The sequence below is a fragment of the Cetorhinus maximus genome, chromosome 21 (genome assembly GCF_964194155.1).
Source record: "Cetorhinus maximus chromosome 21, sCetMax3.hap1.1, whole genome shotgun sequence".
In the NCBI taxonomy this organism is placed as follows: domain Eukaryota; kingdom Metazoa; phylum Chordata; class Chondrichthyes; order Lamniformes; family Cetorhinidae; genus Cetorhinus; species Cetorhinus maximus.
Window position 1 is genome coordinate 81,021,670 of NC_135899.1, and position 21,911 is coordinate 81,043,580.

Below are 21,911 nucleotides of genomic sequence, written 5' to 3' on the forward strand. Positions count from 1 at the left end.
GTAATACATTAGTTCAGGTAATAATATCTGTTGGGCTCAGTTGAGTCCTTTGCATCTGATGAGAGATTTGTTCATTAGGGGACACATCTCAAAAGCATCACTGGAAGGTTTTGATCTGTCTTCATTTACAGATTGTTGCTACCATCAATCGGATAGGTGGTGGCTTTTAAAATTTAAAATGAGGTACCATGCACAAATAACTGAACATTGTGGATCCTGTCTCACCACATTAAAAACAAGGCAGATATCACTCAGTCTTGGATGCAGTGTACTCTGAAAAGCTTCTGTACACTCTGGTACATAAATAGAACCAAGTCTCTGAATTTATGTTTGCATAGTTCTGTTTGACCAGTCTTGGGTACGTGCACAGACAAAGTTCATTGTTATTCAGATTAATATCCGCTCAGCCTGGCTTAGAAGAACTGCTTGACAATATACTTACGCCACAATTCCTAAAGTTCTGTTCACTAAGGCCAGCAATTTATTGGGAATGTTGAATCCCCAAAACTAATTAACAATGGAATAGAATTTTGATCACTGTCCCGCTGATTCATTATTATTCTTAAAACTGTTAACCAAATCACCTCAAAATTGAATCTTTTGCAGAGAAACTAATCCCAACCTCTTGAAACTTTCTACATAACAGAATATAGCCCATGCTGATAAAATATCCTGGACCAATGATAAAATAGGGAGAAAAACAAAGCAGAGTGCAAGACAATTAAAGAGGATGCAGTATTTTGCCACATAAATATCTGGAAGTTTAGTATTTTCAAATTGCTGAAGACTGTATCTTGAAGAAAAATATTCACTTATGTACTGCATCCAATGAAGTACAAATAAGCTTCAATTAATCTGTGAACCATCAATTTACTGTAGTTCCAAAACTTTCAGATAAACATTTGCACTGTTTCAAGTAATGCATGAAACAAGAGGTACATAATGTCAATATTTCAGTTCAAATACTTGATTTTTTTTAAAAATTATAATATTAAAATTATCAAGCAAAAATTATTGATTTCTCTATGCATAGATTAGCATAGCCATATGGAGTCTTATGCAGAGAACAACTTACAGTTACACACACAATAAACACACACAGACATATGTATAGAATAATACACAATACAAACATATGAACAAGGAGCAGTAGGCCATTCAGCCTCTCAAGCCTGCTCCGCCATTTAGTAAGATTATGGCTGATCTGATAGTAACCTGAAATCTGCATCCCACCTACCCCTGATAACCTATCACCCCCTTGCTTACCAAGAATCTATCTACCTCTGCAAATCCACAATGCAATGCATAGAGCAGCAAATATACCTTCATGCATTAACATAAGCATAGTGTGTAATAAAGAAGTTATGAGTATCGCTTTAAAACGTGAACATGAACAATAACATCAACAGTAGCATATTTTATTCATAAATATCAATTTGAAAAATTGAAAAGGTAGAGCTGTAAATGGAACAATGGGTGGTTTGAAATAGTTTACAAATATATTGGTTTTGATCTGCTACCTTCTGTATTATTCAAAAGCTGCACTTTCATTTATTTGTGAAATATGGCCAAATTATGTCAGTTTCTGGGTTTGGAGACTGAGCTCAGTGTTTAATAAGATACTGAGATTGTGGTAAGTCTGGTTCAGCGTGAAACATGGATGGGGATGGAATTGGTGGCAACAGCTGAAATTAGTTGGCAAGTGCCGGATGTAATGACTTCGGTCTTCTTTTTAACTGGAAATTGTGGTTTATCCAAGGCTGGATGTTGGACAAGTCACGAAACAACAGAGGCAGTGGAGAGTGAGAGAAGTGGTGCGAAGGTAGAGATGACATTGTGCTTGCAGATAGTGTTACCGAGAGACAGCATATAGATGAGAATGAGGGGGGGCAATGATGGATTCATGGGGGCCCCTGGAAACAACAATGTAGAGTCAGGAAGAGAAGCAATTTCTGGGGATGTTCTGGCTATAATTGCATGGGTAAGCAGAACCAAACAAGGTCCAGTCTCACTGAGTTGAACAATGGAAGAAAGCTGTCAAAGAAGGATGATGCAGTTGACTTTGCAGAAACAAAAACAGTCTCCTGGACAAGATGAGCTCAGAGGTGGCATGGAGGAAGATAGGAAAGAACTAGAGGATGGCAGGGGTGGGAAAGACTGATGCAAGCTTTTTTTATTGGGCAAAGAGGAAGCTGAACAGATGGTCTCAATCTTAGCGACAAAGAAACCCATGATCTCCTTGTACTTGTTGATGATGATGATGGAAAAGATATCCTCAGCAGCTTCATCAATGATGATTCCAGTGTGCAGTTTAATTTGCAATGAATCTGATGTTGAAACAGGTATTGCCAGACGATATCCAGGCTTGGGTTGACATATGGCATTTAACCTATGCATCACATAAGTGTTAAACACAATGACCATTTCAACAAGACAAAACTCAATCACCTCCCCAACCACCACTGCCAAGTTCTCTACTGTCAACAATTTGGAAATCATTCCTTAGAAACTTAATTGCATCAGCCATATCAATGCTATAAGAACAATGGGTACTCTGAGAGATGTGGATTGATGGATCAGAATGTAAAATTTCTCCACAATCTATAAGGCATTAATCAGCATTGTGATGGAATACTCGCTGCTTGCTTGGATGGGTGCAGCTGCAACAAACACAATCTTAATAGAATTTGATCCTATCAGTGGGCTAAATACCCATTTCTCTGCCACCAGTTGACTGTGTTGCAATACATTTATTCTCCATGATGCACTTCCTCCCTTAGCTATACCAGCCAGAGCCTTAACCATCTTGGTCCCATTCTTCAGAACTCTCTCCCTGCTCTTCTCTCCTTTAAACAAGTTCTGAAAACGCATCAACTCAGCAGGTCTGACAGCATCTGTGGAGAGGAAGACAGAGTTAAAGTTTCGAGCCCTTATGACTCTTCATCGTTCTGATACGATGAAGAGTCATAAGGGCTCGAAACTTTAACTCTGTCTTCCTCTCCACAGATGCTGTCAGACCTGCTGAGCTTTTCCAGCTATTTTTGTTTTTGTTTCAGATTTCCAGCATTCGCAGTACTTTGCTGTTATATTTCTGAAAACGCATTTTCAACTGACTTTTGGGCATTTCCATCAGCTCTCCCAAATGGCTAAAGAAAAAAAAAATCCGTTTTCTTCATCGTTTTAATACGTGCTTACTTCCTTTTCTGTGATGCTTCCTTTTCTAAGTTAAAGGCTAGTTGAAATGTAAGTTTCTTTTCACGTGTCGGGAGAAATACGGTTTTAAGTGGCAATTGCAAGCATGAAATAGGTGAGCCAAATAACCGTTGCATGGGCGTGTGGCATTTCTACTGCTTTAAGAAGACCTATTTTACAAATCATGTTTAAAAATGAATGCAGTTTCGTATGTTTAAAGGGATTCGCAAGTTTAAATCTCTCGAGGGAAGGGGCGGAGAATCACTCCGGGTGCAATATGACAAACATCGAGCTGCCAACCCCAGTTGTATCTTTCCCACGCGGCTGTTGCAACCTTCAGAAAGCACGTGATTGCCCCCGCCGGGCCCCGCCCCGCCCCTCGGTGCGCGCTTGCGTCACTTCCGCTGACATAACACTCAACCGCCGCCGAGCCGAGGAGGAGGAGGAGGGTGGTCCGCTGCCGACTGGGCTCGTCGTTATTTCCTCCCCCCCTCCCCCCTCCTCAGTATAACTGCGATCCGGGCGGGCCCGCCAGGTGAGTTTAACGCGGCCGCGACACCCGCCCCCCTCCTCCCTGTATTACTCTTGGTTGGTTCGGGGGGGGGGGGAGCGGAATGAAGCTGGCCGCTCCCTCCGGCCCCGGGGTGCGAGCCTTCGCCGTTGAGTTGTGGGGTGGGCGGGCGGTGGCGCAGCTTCTGGCCGCCCGGGCGCCAGCGGTAGGCCGCACAGCCAGCACCGGGCCGCGGGGGCTTTGGTTTGAAGTCATCCGCGGACAGGGCCAGAATTCCTCCCCCCCCCCCCCCCCCCCCCCCACGAAGCTGCGGCTGGGACGCTCTATCTTGGCGCCATTGGGCGAGGCGTTGACATAAGGTCTGTCTTTTGTTCGCTGGAGGAAGGCTAAGGATATAACCAACTGACAGGAGAAAATAAACCCACCCCCCCACCCCCCCACTGCTTCGTTTAGAGGTAATGTCAGTTCTGTTATTCGCCTTCCTCGTGAAGTGACCCAAATGGCATCTCCTCTAGCGGATTTGCCATCTCCCCCCCCCCCCCCCCCCCCATTTGCGCTGGGTGCAAAGAGGAGCTTCAGTGATTTACACAGGCTCCATGGACATTCGGCCCCTCCAGCCTGTTCCGCTCCTCTCACTTCGTCTTGTCTGCCTTTGGTCCTATAACTTGTGCCCCTGCCAAGCACTCGTATCGCAGTTTTGAACTCTTCAATTGACCCCCCACTCCCCCAGCCTCAACAACTTTTAGAGGCTGAAGGTTCTATTTTTCCACTACCCTTTCTGTCAGTGAATGTGTTTTCTGATATCACCACTGAATGGCCTACCTCCTGTTTTTTCTTTTAACTTTGGCACTATATTTTGGGCTCTCCCACCAGTGGAATTGTTTCCTTAGCTGTCCTATTGACCCGGGCTGACCAATCCCTGGGTCCAGATGGACGTCGCCCTAAGGTCTTGAAAGAAGTGGCCAGTGTGATAGTTGATGTATTGGTTCGAAATTTCCAGAATTCTGTAGATTTGGGCATGTTCCATTAGATTGGAAAACAACAAATGTTTATTCAAAAAGGGAGGGAGACAGAGGCAACTACAGGCCAGTTAGCCTAACATTTGTCATGGGGAAAATGTTAGCTATTGAAGATGTTATAGCAGGGCACAGAAAAATTCAAGGTGATCAGGCAGAGTCAACATGGTTTTGTGAAAGGGAAATCATGTTTAACCAATTTATTGGACTTCTTTTGAAGGAGTCACATGCTGCGGATAAAGAGGATCCAGCAGATGTACTGTACCTAAGTTTCCAGAAGGCATTTGATAAGGTGCCCCATCAAAGTTTATTGCGGGAAATAATAAAAGTTCATGGTGTAGGGGGTAACATACTGGCATGAATAGAAGATTGGCTAGCTAACAGGATATAAGAGTTGGCATAAATGGGTCTTTGGCTGGCAGGATGTGATGAGTGGTGTGCCATGGGGATCAGTGCTGGGGCCTCAACTTACAATTTATAATAATGACTTGGATGAAGGTACTGAAGGAATGGTTGTTGAATTTGCTGACGACACAAAGATGGGTAGGAAAGTAAATTGTGAAGAGGGCATAGGTTAAGTAAGTGGGCAAAGATCTGGTAAATGGAGTATAATGTGGGCAAATGTGAAATTGTCCATTTTGGCAGGAAGAGTAAAAAAGCTTTTCTAAATGGTGAGCGATTGCAGAGCTCTGAGATTCAGAGGGTTCTGGGTGTCCTCGTGCATGAATCACAAAAGGCTAGTATGCAGGTACAGCAAGTAATTAGGAAAGCTAATAGAATGTTATTGTTTATTGCGAGAGGAATTGATTACAAAAGTAGGGAGGTTATGCTTCATTTGTACTGGCATTGGTGAGACCACATCTGGAATACTGTGTACAGTTAGTCTCCTTATTTAAGGAAAGATATAAATGTGTTGGAAGCAGTTCAGAGAAGGTTTACTAGACTAATACCGGGAATCAGCGAGTTGTCATATGAGGAAAGGTTGGACAGGTTAGGCTTGTATCCATGGAGTTTAGAGTAAGAGGTGACTTCATTGAAACCTTTAAGATCTTGAGGGGTCTTGACAGGATGGATGTGGAGAGGATGTTTCCTCTTGGGAGATTTTCTAGAACTAGGGTGTCAAGGTTTTAAATTAAAGGGTCACTCATTGAAGACATGAGGAATTTTGAGTCATGAGTATGTGGAACTCTTCAAAAGGCGGTGGAAGCAGAGTTCTAGAATATTTTTAAGGCAGAGCTTGATTAACAAGGAGGTGAAAGGTTATTGGGTAGACAGGAATGTGGGGTTGAGACTACAGTCGGATCAGCCATAATCTTATTGAACGGAGGAGCAGACTCAGGGCCGAGTGGTCTATTCCTAATTTGTATGTTCGCCTGGTTGCCTTAAATATCAAAATTAGATCACCCCTTATGTTCAAGAGAATACAAGCCAACTCTATGCAACTTGTCCTCATAATTTAATCCCTTTTAGCTCTGGTATAAATCTGCACTGTACCTCCTTTGAGAGCAGTATACCCTTCCTGCGGTACAGTGCTGAGAAATGAATGCGGAGCTCCACCTGAGGACTTAAAAAAGCTCTGTACAGCTGTAACATAACTACTGTTCAAACTGCAAATTAGATGAATTGTCTGTTCAGTGTCGAAGGAGCTGGAACATTCAAGGTGTAAACTGTAATAAAGTCGTCTTCAGTGATATGTATTCTGTTGTCATTCTTCCAGAACCAGAGAAAAATATATGGCTAAAGGCTTTTTTTTTTAAAAAGCTTGAGTCTTGTATGTCATGATCCCAAGATGTCCCAAAATACTTGAGAAGCGTAACCACTGTTATACAAGAATTATTAAGAGCAGTAAGTTTCCACAAACAGCATTGAAATGATTGATTAGGTCATCTGTTTAGATGTTTTCTGAGGATAAATACTGGCTGTTGGATCGATCTTATGCACCTAAGATGTCCCATATGAAAGATGTGTCCAGCATTTCCTCTTATTGAACTGGTCATTTTTAGATTATGTGCTTGTCTCCGGTGTAAGACTTAAGCTGTTGGACTTGGAAGTGAGTACCACCACTGAATCAAGTTTCACACCTTGTGTGTGTAAATACATCTCTGCCCAAAATTTGTACTTTATATGCTATTCTTTTACATTTATCTATTCTATTTTTGTTGGGGGAAAGATTGTTTTATAGTTTTAGGGTATGGTAAATTAATTCATCTGGGATAGATGTGATATACAAGCCTCGTACTCCAGATGGCAAGTAATTGCAAAATAGAAACCTCTCCATTCCTGATCATATATTTGAAGCAGCGGTGTGTCTCTTTCTCAGCTGAGTTGTCATACAAATTAAATATTTTTGTGTAGATAAAATAAGTATGTTACATTATAGAAGCAGGTCATCAGATCAGGTCCATCTTGTCTGCTGATTTTTTTGAATGAGCATGTAACCTAATTCTATTTTTTCTTGCACCACATGTCCCTTAATAATCATGTTACTCAAATAACTGTTTAAGTAACTATCTAAGTTGACAACGATAACTTGTATTTATATAATCTTTAATTTGGTATAATGTCCCAAAGTACTTCACAGGAGTGTTAGCAGACTAAAATTTGACACTGAATCTTGGGAGGTAGTAGGGCAGTTGACCAGAAGCTTGTTTAGAGGTAGGTTTTAAGTTCAGTCTTCAAGGAATAAAGAAAAGCAGAGATGTTGAGGGAGGGAATTCCAGAGCCTGGGGTCTTGGCAGCTAAAGCCAGAGCTGCCATTAATGGAGTGATTAAAATCTGGGATGTTCAAGAGCCCCAAATTGGAGGAGCACAAAAATTTCTAAAGTGTTGTGTAGCTGAAGGAGATTAGTGAGGTTGTGAAGGAATTTGAAAATGGGGTGAGAATTTTAAAACTGACAGAGCCAGTGTGGGTCAGTGAGAACGGGTTGAATGGGACTTGGTGCGAGTTAGGACAACAGCAGCAGAGTTTGGGATTGTCAAGTTCACAGAGGGTAGAATGTAGCAGGCAGACAAGGAGTGATTTGGAATAGTCAAGTCATTGGCTTGAGTTTCACTAACAAATCAGGCAGGTGGAAATGGGCAGTCCTGATGATTGTGGATGTGGGTCAGAACCTCATCTCAGTCGGATATGTCAGCAAGGCTGTGAATAGTATCTCAGTCTCTCATTGTTGCCAGGGAGAGGGATTGAGCTGGTGCTTGGGAGTGTAATTTGTGGCAGGGTTCCCAATATTTGGAGGAAATTTATACTTATCCTACACTGGATGTCAGACAAGTCCACCAATTCAAATGGTAGAAGGATGGCGGGGGATTGTGGAGCAGCACTGTGTCATCAATATACATGTGGGAGCTGAGCTTTTAGATGTTGGTGAGCAACAGAACGTCAGTGAGAATTAGGTGGTGACCAAGGGTAGGTCCTTGAGGGACGCCAGAGGTAACTATGCAGGAGTGGAAAGAGGAGCCCTTCAAGGTGATTTACTGGCTACAACTGGATAGATGAGAGTGAAACAAGGTGAGAGTTTAGTCCCATCTAGCTGGATCTTGGTGGAGAGGTATTGGAGGAGGGCAGTGTGGTTAGCTGTGACAAAGGCTACAGACAGATCGAGAGGAGTGAAGAGGTAGGTACAGTTTGCCATTGTTCAGCTACAGTTCATGAATTCAGCTACCTTCAAAAAAAGAATTGGATTGGGCACAGTCAAGGTACATTCCATCGAAAGGGAAAGGTAGGGCAAACAAATCCAGAGCTCCCTGGATGAATGAGGTGATAGAAATTAAGATAAATAAAAGTGTGCTTGTGATAGGTGTCAGGTAGAAAATACAATTGAGAACCAAGAGGAATACAGAAGGTTCAGAGGGGAGGTGAAATAGCATATTAGAGAAGCGAAGAGGCATTGAGAAAAGACTGGCAACCAACATCAAAGGGAATCCCAAAGTCTTCTATAGGCATATAAATAGTAAAACGGTGGTAAAAGGAGTAGGGCCGATTATGGACCTGAAAGGGAATTTACACATGGACAATGGGGCCATGGCTGAGTTATTAAATGAATACTTCACATCCGTCTTTACCAAGGAGGTAGATGCTACCCAGGCCATGGTGACAGACGAGGGAATGCTGTCACTAGAAGGGTTCAAAATTGATGAGGAAATGTTGAATAAACTGTCGGTACTTAAAGTTGACAAGGCACTGGGACAGACTGGACGAGATGTATCCAAGGATATTGAAGGGAGAGTAGAAATTGCAGGGGCACTGGCCATGATTTTTCAGTCTTCCCTAGACTTGGGGGAGGTGCCAGAGGACTGGAGAATTGCAAACATTATGCCCTTGTTCAAAAAAGCTTAAGGAAAAGCCCAACGATTGCAGACCAGTTAGTTTAACTTCAGTGGTGGGCAAGGTTCTAGAAACAATTATTCAGATAGAATTAGTAGTCACATGGGAAAATATGGGTTGATAAGGAAGAGCCAGCATGGATTTCTAAAGGGGAAATCATGTTTAACTAACTTGCTGGAGTTTTTTGAAGAGGTAGCAGAAAAGGTCGATGAAGGTAATGCTGGGACTTTCAGAAGGCATTTGATACAGTGCCACACAACAGAATTGCGAGAGAAGTTATTGCTCATGGAATAAAAGGGACAGTAGTGACGTGGATACAAAATTGGCTGAAAAACAGGAAGCAGAGAGTAGTGGTCAGTGGATATTTTTCAGGCTGGAGGAAGGTTTGTACTGGAGTTCCCCAGGGGGTCAGTATTGGGGCCTTTGCTTTTCCTGATATATATTAATGATCTAGATCTTGGTGTGCAGGGAACAATTTCAAAGTTTGTGGATGATACGATGCTTAGGAGTGTTGTAAACTGCGAGGACAGTGTAGAACTTCAAAAGGACATAGACAAGTTGGTGGAGTAGGCAGATAAGTAGCTGATGAAGTTCAATGCGAAGAAGTGTGAGGTGATGCATTTTGGTAGGAATAACATGGACAGACAATATAAAATAAGGGGCAAAATTTTGAAGTGGGTGCAGGAGTAGAAAGACCTGGGTGTATATGTACATAGATCATTGAAGGTGGCAGGACAGGTGGAGAGAGCAGTTAATAAAGCATATAGTATCCTGAGCTTTATTAGTAGGGGCCTAGAGTACAAGAGTGAGAAGGTTATGTTGAAGACACTTGTTAGACCTCAGCTGAAGTATTGTGTACAGTTCTGGATGCCACATTATAGGAAGGATGTGAACACATTGGAGAGAGTGCAGAAGAGGTTTACAAGAATGTTTCCAGGGATGAGAAATTTCAGTGATAAAGATAGATTGCAGAGGTTGGGACTTCTCCTTGGAGCGAAGAAGGTTAAGAGGAGATTTGATAGAGATGCTCTAAATCATGAGGGGACTGGACGGAGTAGATAGGGAGAAGCTGTTCCCACTCGTAAAAGGATTAAGAACGAGAGGGCACAGATCTAAAGTGATTTGCAAAAGAAGCAAAAGTGACCTGAGAAAAATCTTTTTCACGCAACGAGTAGTTCGGGGCTGGAATGCACTGCTTGGAAGTGTGGTGAAGGCATATTCAATCGACACATTCAAGAGGGCAATGGATGATTTGAATACAAACAATTTGCAGGGGTACAGGGAAAAGGCAGGCCAGTGGCGCTAGGTCATAATGCTCATTTGGAGAGCTGGTTCAGACATGATGGGCCAAATGGCCTCCCTTTGTGCCATTAAAATTCTGTCATTTGTAATTTTGAGCTGTTTTGATTCTGTGGCATAGTGAGGGGGGTGGGTGGTGCTTGATTGGATGGATTCATATATGGAGTTCAGGTAAGGTGGCTATGAATTTGGGAAGTGACAGCAGGTTCAGGACTTGAGAGGAAAGTAATGTTGGAGATGAACAGCAATTTGCGAGGACAGAGGGACTTGGGTTTGTTTTTTTTTGAGAAGTATGGTGATGCGGGCAGATTTAAAGGACTAGGGTCAGTATGGATGGTTAGCAGTTGAGTAAAAATAGAGCTGACGGAGCAGGAGGTTGGTCTCAAACAAGTCCAACTTGGAGAGGGCATGAAGGAAGATGGGGAAAGATTTAAATTTGGGTTAGGGCAGTGGGGAGGAGCCTTGGAGAAAGTTTGGCCTGCTGTGTCGGGGGCAAGAGAAGAAAGCAGCAGGATTACCTGATTGGATGGTCTCAAACCTAAGTGACAAAAGTCCGTGAGCTCCTTCCACTTGGAGATGAGAATGGAGGAGACAGGTGGGGGGGTGTTTAAGATTTGCAGTAGAGAAATTATACCAGAAATGGTCCTGGAATACTTAGCAATTTTGGCAGAACCCAAGGACCCCATAGTGCTTTTGAGATCCAGTCAGATCTGGCAATGAATTGCCAATTCAGTTGTCCACCATACCCACTCAAGTCTGTGCCCTTTTGAACTTGAGGGGAGTGGCAATGAACAGCCAGGGTGAGGAAGAGTAGAGGTTTTAATGGGGGACTAGGACCTCAAAGGTGGAGGCAAGGGTGTGATTTGAGCAAATCAGTAGCTTAATTCTCTTAATGGATTTTGTAACAATAGCTGTGACAGAGGAATCCGCTTTCTAATGTCCTTGGTACAATTTTTTAACCACCTAAGTTTTTTGTGATTTTAACTTTTGTTCTGTTACTGTTCATTGATCAATGGAAGTAATCTATAATTGCTCTTCATAATCTTGCATGCTTTATCATGTCACTGGTATAAGAGTCTCAACTTTTACCCCTTTGTACCAAATTATCTAAATCCTGATCATTTCCTAGCTGCCCCCTTTCCCTTGCTTTTGTGTTATAAATAAGGTGCAAGAAACTGTATGTATTGCAGCTGTGGTTTAATACAAATTTGTCATTATGTTCTTGTGTACACAGAAAACCAAGGTTACTGTTTTTCTTTGGTCTTATCTACTTGTACTGCCAGCTTTAAAATAACCCGTGTATCTGCACATCGAGGTCATTCTGCTACTCTATTTAAAATCTCACTATTTAGGATTAATTGGGCAATGGCAGCAATATGGAATGATCTCATTGAAAGGTGAAATAGACTTGAGGGGCTGAATGGCTGCATTTTTTTACTTCCCCAATTTTATCAAATTGATATTCTTTGCTCAGTCTTCACTCCAGATATTTCTGTTTATAGTAATAGCTATCCTAACACCCATCTTTCCAATTTGAGAAATTTCCTTTTACTTGCAGCATTCTGAAATGGCTCTTCGGATGTCATTTGTGACTTTCCTATGTGATTGAAAGCAAAGTATCCCTCCTCGACCTGTTAGCAGCCTTTTACACAGTTGATCATATCGTCGTCCTCCAACGTCTCTCTACATTTGTCCTGCTGGGTGGGATGTGGTTCCATTCATATTTATATAATTGTAGCCAGAGAATCACTTGCATTGGCTTCCCTTCCCACTCCTGCAGTTACCTCCAGTGTCCCTCAAAGATCTACCCTTGGCCCCCTCATTTTTCATGGCATCATCTGAAAATACGTCAGTTTCCCCATGTACACTGATACCTAGTTCTACGCCCTACCACTCTCTTGAGCATTCCGCTGCCTCCAAAGTGTCAGGTTGTTTCACATCAAGCACTGAATGAACAGCAATTTCCTCTAACGAAATGGGAAGATCAAAGCCACAGTATCTTTGCCTCTCTCAAACTCTGCTCCCTAGCTAACAACTTCATCCTTCTCCCTGGTAATTGTCTGAGGATAAACTGGACTGCTCGCAACTTTGGTATTATATTTGACCCAGAGATGAGCTTCTGACATATCCATGTCATCACTAGAACTGCCCCATTCCAACTCTGACGCTGTCTGACATTGCCCTGCCTCATCTCATCTGGTGAAACCTTCAACAATGCTTTTGTTTCCTCTAGACTTGACTGTTCCAACACAGTCCTGGCCTGCCTCCCACATTCTATCCTCTAACCTTAATATCATCTAAAACTCTGCTGCCCATATCCTAACTCACCCCAAGCCCTATTCATTCATCCACCCTTAAATCGAAAAATTCTCATCCTTATTTCCAAATCCTCCTTGGTCTTGACCCTCCCTATCCATAATCTCTAGCCTACAACTCTGATATCTGAACTCCTCCAGTTCTGGCCCCTTGAGCATCTCCAATTTTGATTGAACCACCATTGGTTGCTCTGCATACAGCTGTCAAGGCCCTAAACTCTGGAATTCCCTCCCTATACTTCTCTGCCTCTACCTCATTTATAATTCCCTGTGAAGCGCTCTGGAACAATTAAAGTAAATTCAAAGTGCTATTTTCTCTATCTGTGTATTACATTCTCCAAGTGGCATTATCTTTGCCATGAGCCTCTCAAATGGTATCATGTTGTAGGTTTGTGAATCAGTGCTTTTCCTTTTTTGGATAATTTTGTTCAAACTGTGCAGTTTAAATTGTTCCGCTTTTGGGCTGGAGATTAATTGGTATCGCAGGCTGATAAGTACCCTTTTAATGAGGATAGTTATTCCATTAAGTTGAGGCCCTAACTTTCTAGGTGTTTATTTGGCAATTAATGCACAATTGCAGCAACTTACTGAACTCATGGAATTTGAGGGCAAGCTTCTCTTTCCATTGGTTAATGGCAGAGCAGTGCAAATTTTGCACCAACTTGTGGAGAATTCTCAATTTGCATTTTTTTTAACCAAGTTGCTGGGTGATTTGCTCAATAATGGCAAGCGCCATTAAACTCATCATTTGGCAGAAAATTCCGTGCCTGTTCATAGTTTGAGTTTGTCGGTGGTGCCATAGCTTTCATTTTTGTCCAAGCAGGATGCACTAAACTTTTTTTACTTTCAAATTTGAATTAACCTGTGGAACTGCTCTATTCAATACACAAGTGTTTTCCTTGTTACAGTAATTGATTTGCACCCTTTTCATTTCTTTCTTGACTGGCACTCAGCTGCTGGTTACTGCACTGTGATGATTTGTTGTAAATTTGCTAGGATGCCTAAAAGTGGTTCTGCTGAAACTCAGAACCTTTTTATTTTTTTAAACAAGTCCTTATTTGGTGCAGTAGCTTTAATATGACAGCTTGCTTCTGTTACCCGTGGTGGCTATCATTATTTAGTACGGTAACTGAAACTTAGGTTTTTTTTTGGCTAGATTTCCTGAGTTTCGTCATGGCTCGTGGACAGCAGAAGATACAAGCCCAGCAGAAGAATGCCAAGAGGCAAGCTGAAAAGAAGAAGGGAGGATCTGATCAAAAAGCAGCAGCAAAAGCAGCACTTGTGCACACATGTCCAGTCTGCAAGGTAAAGAAATAGGTCATCAAAGCAGTACTGCTGTAACATGTCTTTGAAAGTACCGATTGTGCTGTTTAGATCAACTGCTGTGAGCTGTTGTGTTCTAATTGTGTCAGACTTTTTTTAAGTTTGAGGCAGAGATTCCAGGCTAATTCCAAGAGTATGCGTTCCTCTTGGGAATAAGTAATTCCAATTTACACTGAACTAGTTGATTTCGGTTTAATTATTTTCATGGGTTGTCAATTTGATAACTTGCTATTACCATTAGCAATATAGAAATACAAGATCTTCACAGCTGATTAAGATGGTACATTGCTGAGTTATACAGACCAGGGAGATCTCTGGTTTATACCTCTGTCCATACCAAGTTAAGTGATCACGAACAGGGATCAAGGGTTTTCAAATGGTTTCAGTGCTCCTGGATCATCAGGAGGCAAAACAGCCAAAGTTTCTGTTCCTAAAAACTGATTGTGTGCAAGTATGGGTGCCAGTGGAAGGAAGCTTTGAAGCTAGGACATGGGAGGACATTGAATCTGCTATGGTGCTTCTTGAGGTTAAGTAGCCAGCTTGCTGTTTGATAGCTTGCATATGGAATTGACAGTGTTCATGCATGCATGTGGGGAAGTAGACTTATACAAGGCTATGAATGATGGCCACAACCTATGGATCTGTACCTTATCAAAGTACATGCCTTGAAAAAATTAAGGATCAAGCTGGAGAAAAATCACAGCTTTGATCCACAGTAGAGTACCTTATGTCTTTCAACTCTGGGTCTTGAGTTTAATTCCAACAAGCATTAGTTATACCACCCTGGCTCAGATCAGTTAACCAATACAGGTTAGAGTTTCAATCTGGACTGCTCAGTATGTTTAAATGTCTCAATGCAGTGCAGCGATGCAGAGAGCCACTGGGTAATTCTCAGGTTATTGTGGTTTCTTTTTTTTCGAAGTAACTAGGCACTGTGATAATTATCGTACTAGTTACTTACCGCGATGATACAATGGTCGTCTTTTCTTTCAGACACAGATGCCAGATCCTAAAACTTTCAAACAGCATTTTGAGAGTAAACACCCTAAATCTCCTTTGCCTCCTGAATTGGTTGATGTACAGGCATAAAAAGAAAGCAAAACTTGGATTTGGGTGAGAAACTTTTTTGAGCATCTCTAAGTAGGCACATCAAGAAAAATAATGTGTACGCAACAATAAGACAAAACTAGTCTTAAGACCGTTGACTAACATGATTGAATCCTTGGAGAATATGTTCACAATCCTTCTGAATATTATCGTGAATGTGATGTATCATACTTCATTGTACAGAATTTGGTGTAGGTGAAGGTGCTTATTTCTCTGATCAAATTCTAGATATAATGTGCTTTCTCAACATAACTTTTAAGGTATTGCCTTCTAGCAGTTCGCTTCCCAGTGACATCTGTCTTCGATATAGTGGAAGGGCCTGCATGTGATAGATTGCAATGTGCCAGATATATGAATCTTATAGGCATTTGGAACCCAAAGCTGCTTAAATCTAGCCCCTCCATGTGAACGGCTTTAGCAAAGAGATGTACTTGCTGTGAGGCTGATTGATCACGATGGATATGAGAAAATTGTGATTTTTGGCACAATTGATTTGAAAGTTGAGGGGTAGAAAACACATACTATGCTGGAATATTTTACCATGGATTCTGTTCATGCCAAGTCATTTGCGCTCTGTTGCTTTTTTAAATTCAGCTCCACCTTCAGTGGTGGAGGCAATACATTCAAATTAAACAATTGAGCTTGTTTGATGAGCGCACAACAATGTTGATCAAAGTAGCCCATCCTGTTACTAATGTAAATTTTATAAAATGAATATTCAAATGAACAATTACTGTTAAAAGTTAGATTTTATAGATATTTGCTGGTGGAAGGTGCAAGTTTGATTTTATAACACCTTTTTTCTAACTTGTATTTTGTGATTACTTTCAGACTTGGAATTCTGTTGACATGATGCACTGAACCTACTACACAAGGCCTGGAAAAGATGAAGAATGTTTGATTCTTCAAACTTTTCACTTTCTACTTACTACTGAACTATCAATGTTTATTCCTTTCATGTTTTGGGGACAAGGGAGCATTGGAGTGAACATTTTTTTCAGACATTACAAAGCTGCCAATTCTTCAAGTGAGCTGGGTGAGAATGTGGTACTGATCTAGTGATAGACCAGTACTAACATTTGTTTCTCTTCATTCACTATGTTTAAGCACTGGCATCATTGTGATACTTGTACTGTTGAGACTATTGCAAAACTATATGGAAGCATAAAATCTGTGGCTTATACTTACATTGGTTTTGCAGAAACCTCTATCAGTGAATGTTGTGTTGCTTTTACAAGTTTGGTTAGGTTAGTGTACTGGCCTATCACTAATAAAATATCTTGACCTTGCTAAGCACAGGCCAGTCATCCACATTAGGATATGTATCCATTGTACAGCTTGTGTTCAGCAGCACCTTTGTAGAAGGGTTGTTGCAATATATTAAAAATGTTGTTCCCCTGTTGCAATCTTAACTTAAATAATAATTGCGATCAAACCATGAAGGATTCTGAAGATGACAATAGGGTCTTTCTCACTGGCCAAAAAGTGGATGTTTCCAGATGATTGTAGAACAATTTAAACTCATAACCACTTCTTTTGTTTTAAAACCATTCATTTTATGAAGAGTGCTTGATTACCTGAAGATAACAGATTTCATCTGAGCTCCATGATTTTTCTATTGCAAATCATACTGTAGCATCCCTAACAGTTTAAAATACATTAATGTGGAGCAGACACGTGAAGAGACACTGTCTCTAATGTGTAAATGCTAATAAGCGGATGTGTCTGAGCTTTGCTGACTGTTTTCAAACTGTTGCTTTGTAGCTAACGATTGTAGAGTTAACATTGCAAAGCTGGCAGGTTGGTAGTAACATGTCAATTAACTAGTCTTGTTTTTTATGTCTAAAACTCGTTGAAGGGGTTTCTCCAAATGTAGACGGAAGCTAATTCCGAAATTGACTTGAGAAAGTTCCTATTCGAAACCACAGTAACTAGGATTGCAATAGCTTGTGTATTTCACCTAGTTCTGCTCCTAATCCTTTGGCCCTGTTTCAAGTCTCTTTGTTCTGTAGCAACCTTGCATAATCATACATGTGCAGCATTTTGTGATTTATCTGGAGCTCATTGTAATTTCTTTAATAAATATCAGAAGCACATTTTCTTGTAAATGGAATGGCTCGGAATTCCTTATTCTTGTGCTGAACTGAGTCTAGTATTCCTGCCAATGTGATGTATTGTTTCCTACAAAATGTAGCACTTGATTTTTCCATCATCAATAACATTTCTGGATTAAAGTGAACTTGTACTGTAAACTGCTTGGTGTAGTCTAACACTGAGTCTCTTAACTGCTTCGGTTTGAATGGAAATAGGATCAGCTATATAAATAAAGTGCGCAAAAGAAAATATTTCTGCTGTTTAGGTATGGTTTGCAGTTTAAGTAAATGAGTCAGTTTAAAATCATTTATTTTGAGGTGTACAGTTAAGAGAAGTTATAATTGAGTACAGATAGATAATGTATTCATTTACTAATGAGTCAAGTACACGTTTTGAGCACTGTCTTCCAGTATATCGAGGAAGAAGCCAGTTAAAAGGTTCACTGAATTAACTTTCCGATTTGAGAAATTTCCTTTTACTTGCAGCATTCTGAAATGGCTCTTCGGATGTCATTTGTGACTTTCCTATGTGATTGAAAGCAAAGTATCCCTCCTCGACCTGTTAGCAGCCTTTTACACAGTTGATCATATCGTCGTCCTCCAACGTCTCTCTACAGTTGTCCTGCTGGGTGGGATGTGGTTCCATTCATATTTATATAATTGTAGCCAGAGAATCACTTGCATTGGCTTCCCTTCCCACTCCTGCAGTTACCTCCAGTGTCCCTCAAAGATCTGCCCTTGGCCCCCTCATTTTTCATGGCATCATCTGAAAAACTTTTACACATGGATCATGAGGTGCATCAATACAATCAACGAATATTACAATCATTTCAATATGGTCATTACAGACAATCAGACAATGGTATTGGAGTTATCAACATACATCATGTTGCTCTCTGAGGTGCTTCAATACAATTAGTATTCAGTGCATACATTCATTGTGAGCTGTACAGCCCGAGGGGCTCTAAGCAATTCCCAGCCCCTCGGTGCACTATGGCAGAAAGGTCTTAGACGCTGACTTTTTCACATTGGGCCTTTGCGCTGGCTGCTCCAAGCTTTAGTGCGTCCCTCAGCACGTAGTCCTGGACCTTGGAATGTGCAGTCTGCAACACTCAGTCGGGGACAACTCTTTGCGCTGGAAGACCAACAAGTTTCAGGCAGACCAAAAAGCATCTTTCACCGAGTTGATGATCCTCCAGTTGCAGTTGATGTTTGTCTTGGTGTGTGTCCCTGGGAACAGCCCGTAGAGCACAGAGTCCTGTGTCACAGAACTACTCGGAATGAACCTCGACAGAAACCACTGCATCTCCCTCCAGACCTTTACAAAGGCACAATCCACAAGGAGGTGAACAATGGTCTCATCCCCACCACAGCCACCTCGAGGGCAATGTGCAGAAGGGGTGAAGCTCCTGACATGTTGGAAGGATCTGACGGGAAGGGCCTTTCTCACCACCAGCCAAGCTAATTCTTGGTGCTTGTTGGAAATATCTGACGATGAGGCATTCTGCCAAATGACTTTGACAGTCTGCTCGGGGAACCATCCCACAGGATCCACCCTCTCCTTTTCCCGCAGGGCCTCTAAGACGTTACGTGCTGACCACAGCCTGATGGACTTGTGGTCAAAGCTGTTTCTCTGCATAAATTTTTCCACGAGGGACAGGTGGTATGGCACAGTCCAACTACTTGGAGCGTTCCGCGGCAGCGTGGCCAGACCCATCCTTCGCAACACCGGGGACAGGTAGAACCTCTGCACGTAGTGACATTTGGTGTTTGCGTACCAAGGGTCTACACACAGCTTGATGCAGCCACACACAAAGGTGGCTATCAGTATGAGGGCGATGTTGGGCACGTATTTTCCCCCCCTTATCTAGAGGCTTGTACATCGCGTCTCTGCAGACACGATCCATTTTCGACCTCCAAATAAAGCGAAAGATGGCTCGAGTGATCGCCATCGCGCAGGAGTATGGAATGGGCCAGACCTGCGCCACGTACAGCAACAGCAAGAGTGCCTAACACCTGATGACCAGGTTCTTACCCGCAATGGAGAGGGAGCGTCGCTCCCACATGCCCAGTTTTCTTTGCATCATAGACACTCGCTCTTTCCAGTTTCTAACACATGCCCCGGTCCCTCCGAACCATATCCCCAGCACCTTCAGGCCGTCAGCTCTGACGGTGAAGGGGACAAAGGATCGGTCAGCCCAATTCCCAAAGAACATGGCCTCACACGATTTACCTTGGCTCCCGAGGCCAGTTCGAACTGGTCACAGATGTGGATCAGTCTGCGCACTGACAGCGGATCCGAGCAGATTTAATATCCTCGTCGAGCAAAAATCGATCTCCTTTCGTTTCCTCCTGTACAGCATGGCGCACTGCTGCTGCAACAAGCTCCACGACCTTTATGTCACACTGCCAGGTATTTGGCCAGTTATCTAAGTGGGATCTGACTAAGAGTAAACTTAAGACAATACGAGTGAATTAACAGCTGCCCACTGAAAACGGTAATTTCTAAAATCTCCAAGCCCAGGAGCCTGCTACCTGCATAATCGGGAGGAAAAAACCAATCAAATCTTCAAAACCGCCTGATAGCAACACACTGACTACGAAACAAAGAAGCATAGCCTCCTCCTTTTGTGTAGATAGTGAAGAAAGTAAAGAACATTCAAGTGCTGTCAAACTGAGTGATAATGGAGAGGAGCGCTTCAGTGCTGTAGCTGCCTCAGAGTCCAAGTTGACCACACAGTGTAATATTGAAACTGAGCTTGGTATAGTTCCAAGTCTGTATCGCTGTGCAAACATATGGACAGAGGAAATGTGGAAGAGGGAAAAAAGAGGCATATCCTTGGATAGACTATAAGGATGAAAAACGTGGGTGTAAAGTGTGTGCAAATATTGGTAGTTTATCACTTTTCACGTCCAAGGGATTGAGACTTTCAAATGAACAGAGTTTGTACCTAGAGATATACAATGGATCCAACTGCAGTGCATGTTTAAAATCTCTCGGAAAAAAATTGTAGAACACAAACTGTCGAAAGCTCACATCGCTGTGCAATGTGTTGCTGAAAAAGCAAACGAAGACACTCTTGGAAAAAATTGTGACAACCTGAATGCACCTCATCAAAAGGTGATGTGTGCAGTTTTCTGTTCTGCATACTACTTGGCTCAAAACTAAGAGCTTATGCTGACTACTTCAGCTTGCTGGAACTTCAAAACGAAAATGGTGTTGACAGAGGAATTAGCTTGCATTCCCGCTACAGTGCTGCAGAAATTATTGACCACACCAGATGAGGAAGAAAATTTGCCAGCATATCAAAGTAATAGAGGGTAAAATTTTGATTCTTAGCGATTAACCTATACACCTAAGTAGCAAAACTGCTGTAGAAGTTTACCTGGAATGTGAAAGTGATAAGAAGGGTGATCCGCAATTCATGTTTCCTGATCAATAAGCTGATACAACAGTTAAGTATCTTCTTGAATTTCTCAGGAAACATGGCTTCGATGACTCCTACCTGAAGCAGCACCTTGTAGCATTTGCTAGTGATGGAGCAAGTGTTTTGCTGGGCACCAAATCAGGTGTAGCTCACAGACTTATGGAGCAATACCCAGATATTATTATTTGGCATTGCCTGAACCAGAGATTAGAACTTGCAGTGAGTGATTTTGTGACAGAAGTTAGTGGAGTGAACCATTTCATTCATGTAATGGATAAATTATACTCTGTGTATAACAGGTCGCCTCTCAATTAGAGGCAACTGGCAGAATGCGCTGCTGAATTAGAGCAACACATTTCTAAAATAGGCTGCATTTTAAGCACCAAATGGGTAGCAAGTTCATTTCGAACAATGTCAGCTGTGTGGTGCAACTGTGAAGCGTTATGTACTGATTTTGAACTGGTAATGAAAGATGAAACAAGGTCTGCATCTGACAGGAAATCCTATGGGGGTCTGATAAAGAGAATTCCTTTGAAACGGTTTCTCTTAGACTTAGCTCTGATGTGTGACACATTACATAAACCCGGCCTGCTCCCAGAGTGTTTACAGAAACACACTATGATTGTGAATGCAGACAAACTGTTCTTCGCAGCATACACTTTTTGCGTGGACTAAAAAGCGACGACGCACAAAAACTCTTGAAGCCAAAGTTGCAGTCACACAGAGAAAGTTTGGAATGGTCTCGTTAGGGATCAACAGTAAGATTATCGGCATTAATTATTATAGTTTCTTACCAGTCTCATTAATAAATCGAATGTTCACAACCATGTCATTGAAAGGCTCTCGTTCAGCCTCTGCAGCCCAATCCAGTTATGCATCTCCAATCGACCAATTGCGCATTTTTGACAAAGACTATTGGTCAGCTGAAATGCCACCAGCTTATGGAGAATCTGCAATATCTTCTCTCTGTAAGTGGTTTAAATTGCCATCTACTTCAATAATCAATGCATTCAGAGATTATGTGGAGACAGCTGGACAATGCATGCCTTAGGATTTATTGTACTCAAGTAATCCCAAGCAGCACTACAGAATGTGAACGAGGATTCAGGCAAATGAACTTAATTATAACACCAACATGCTCAAGAATTCTCAGGCCAGGTATCAGCACTTATGTTTGTTTTTTATTTATTCATTCACGGGATGTGGGCTTCACTGGTTGGGCCAGCATTTATTGCCCATCCCTAGTTGCCCTTGAGAAGGTGGTGGTGAGCTGCCTTCTTGAACTGCTGCAGTCCATATGTAG

At 42.0% G+C, this 21,911-nt stretch overlaps 1 protein-coding gene across 1 annotated transcript; it reads left to right on the plus strand.

Annotated features, from left to right (window-relative positions):
* The first annotated feature begins 3,607 nt into the window (after window positions 1-3,607).
* On the plus strand, window positions 3,608-17,195 carry LOC144696057 (zinc finger protein 706). The gene is made up of 4 exons (XM_078567263.1): window positions 3,608-3,727; window positions 13,814-13,962; window positions 14,974-15,093; window positions 15,919-17,195. The coding sequence occupies exons 2-3, from the start codon at window positions 13,831-13,833 to the stop codon at window positions 15,067-15,069; spliced, it is 228 nt and encodes a 75-aa protein (XP_078423389.1). The 5' UTR covers window positions 3,608-3,727; window positions 13,814-13,830; the 3' UTR covers window positions 15,070-15,093; window positions 15,919-17,195.
* Window positions 17,196-21,911: the final 4,716 nt, after the last annotated feature.

Excerpts from the sequence above, each read along its gene's own strand:
- LOC144696057 (XM_078567263.1), top strand. The coding sequence starts at position 13,831 with ATGGCTCGTGGACAGCAGAAGATACAAGCCCAGCAGAAGAATGCCAAG. Across the intron at positions 13,963-14,973 it reads ACACATGTCCAGTCTGCAAG|ACACAGATGCCAGATCCTAA; the intron begins GTAAAGAAATAG and ends CTTTTCTTTCAG.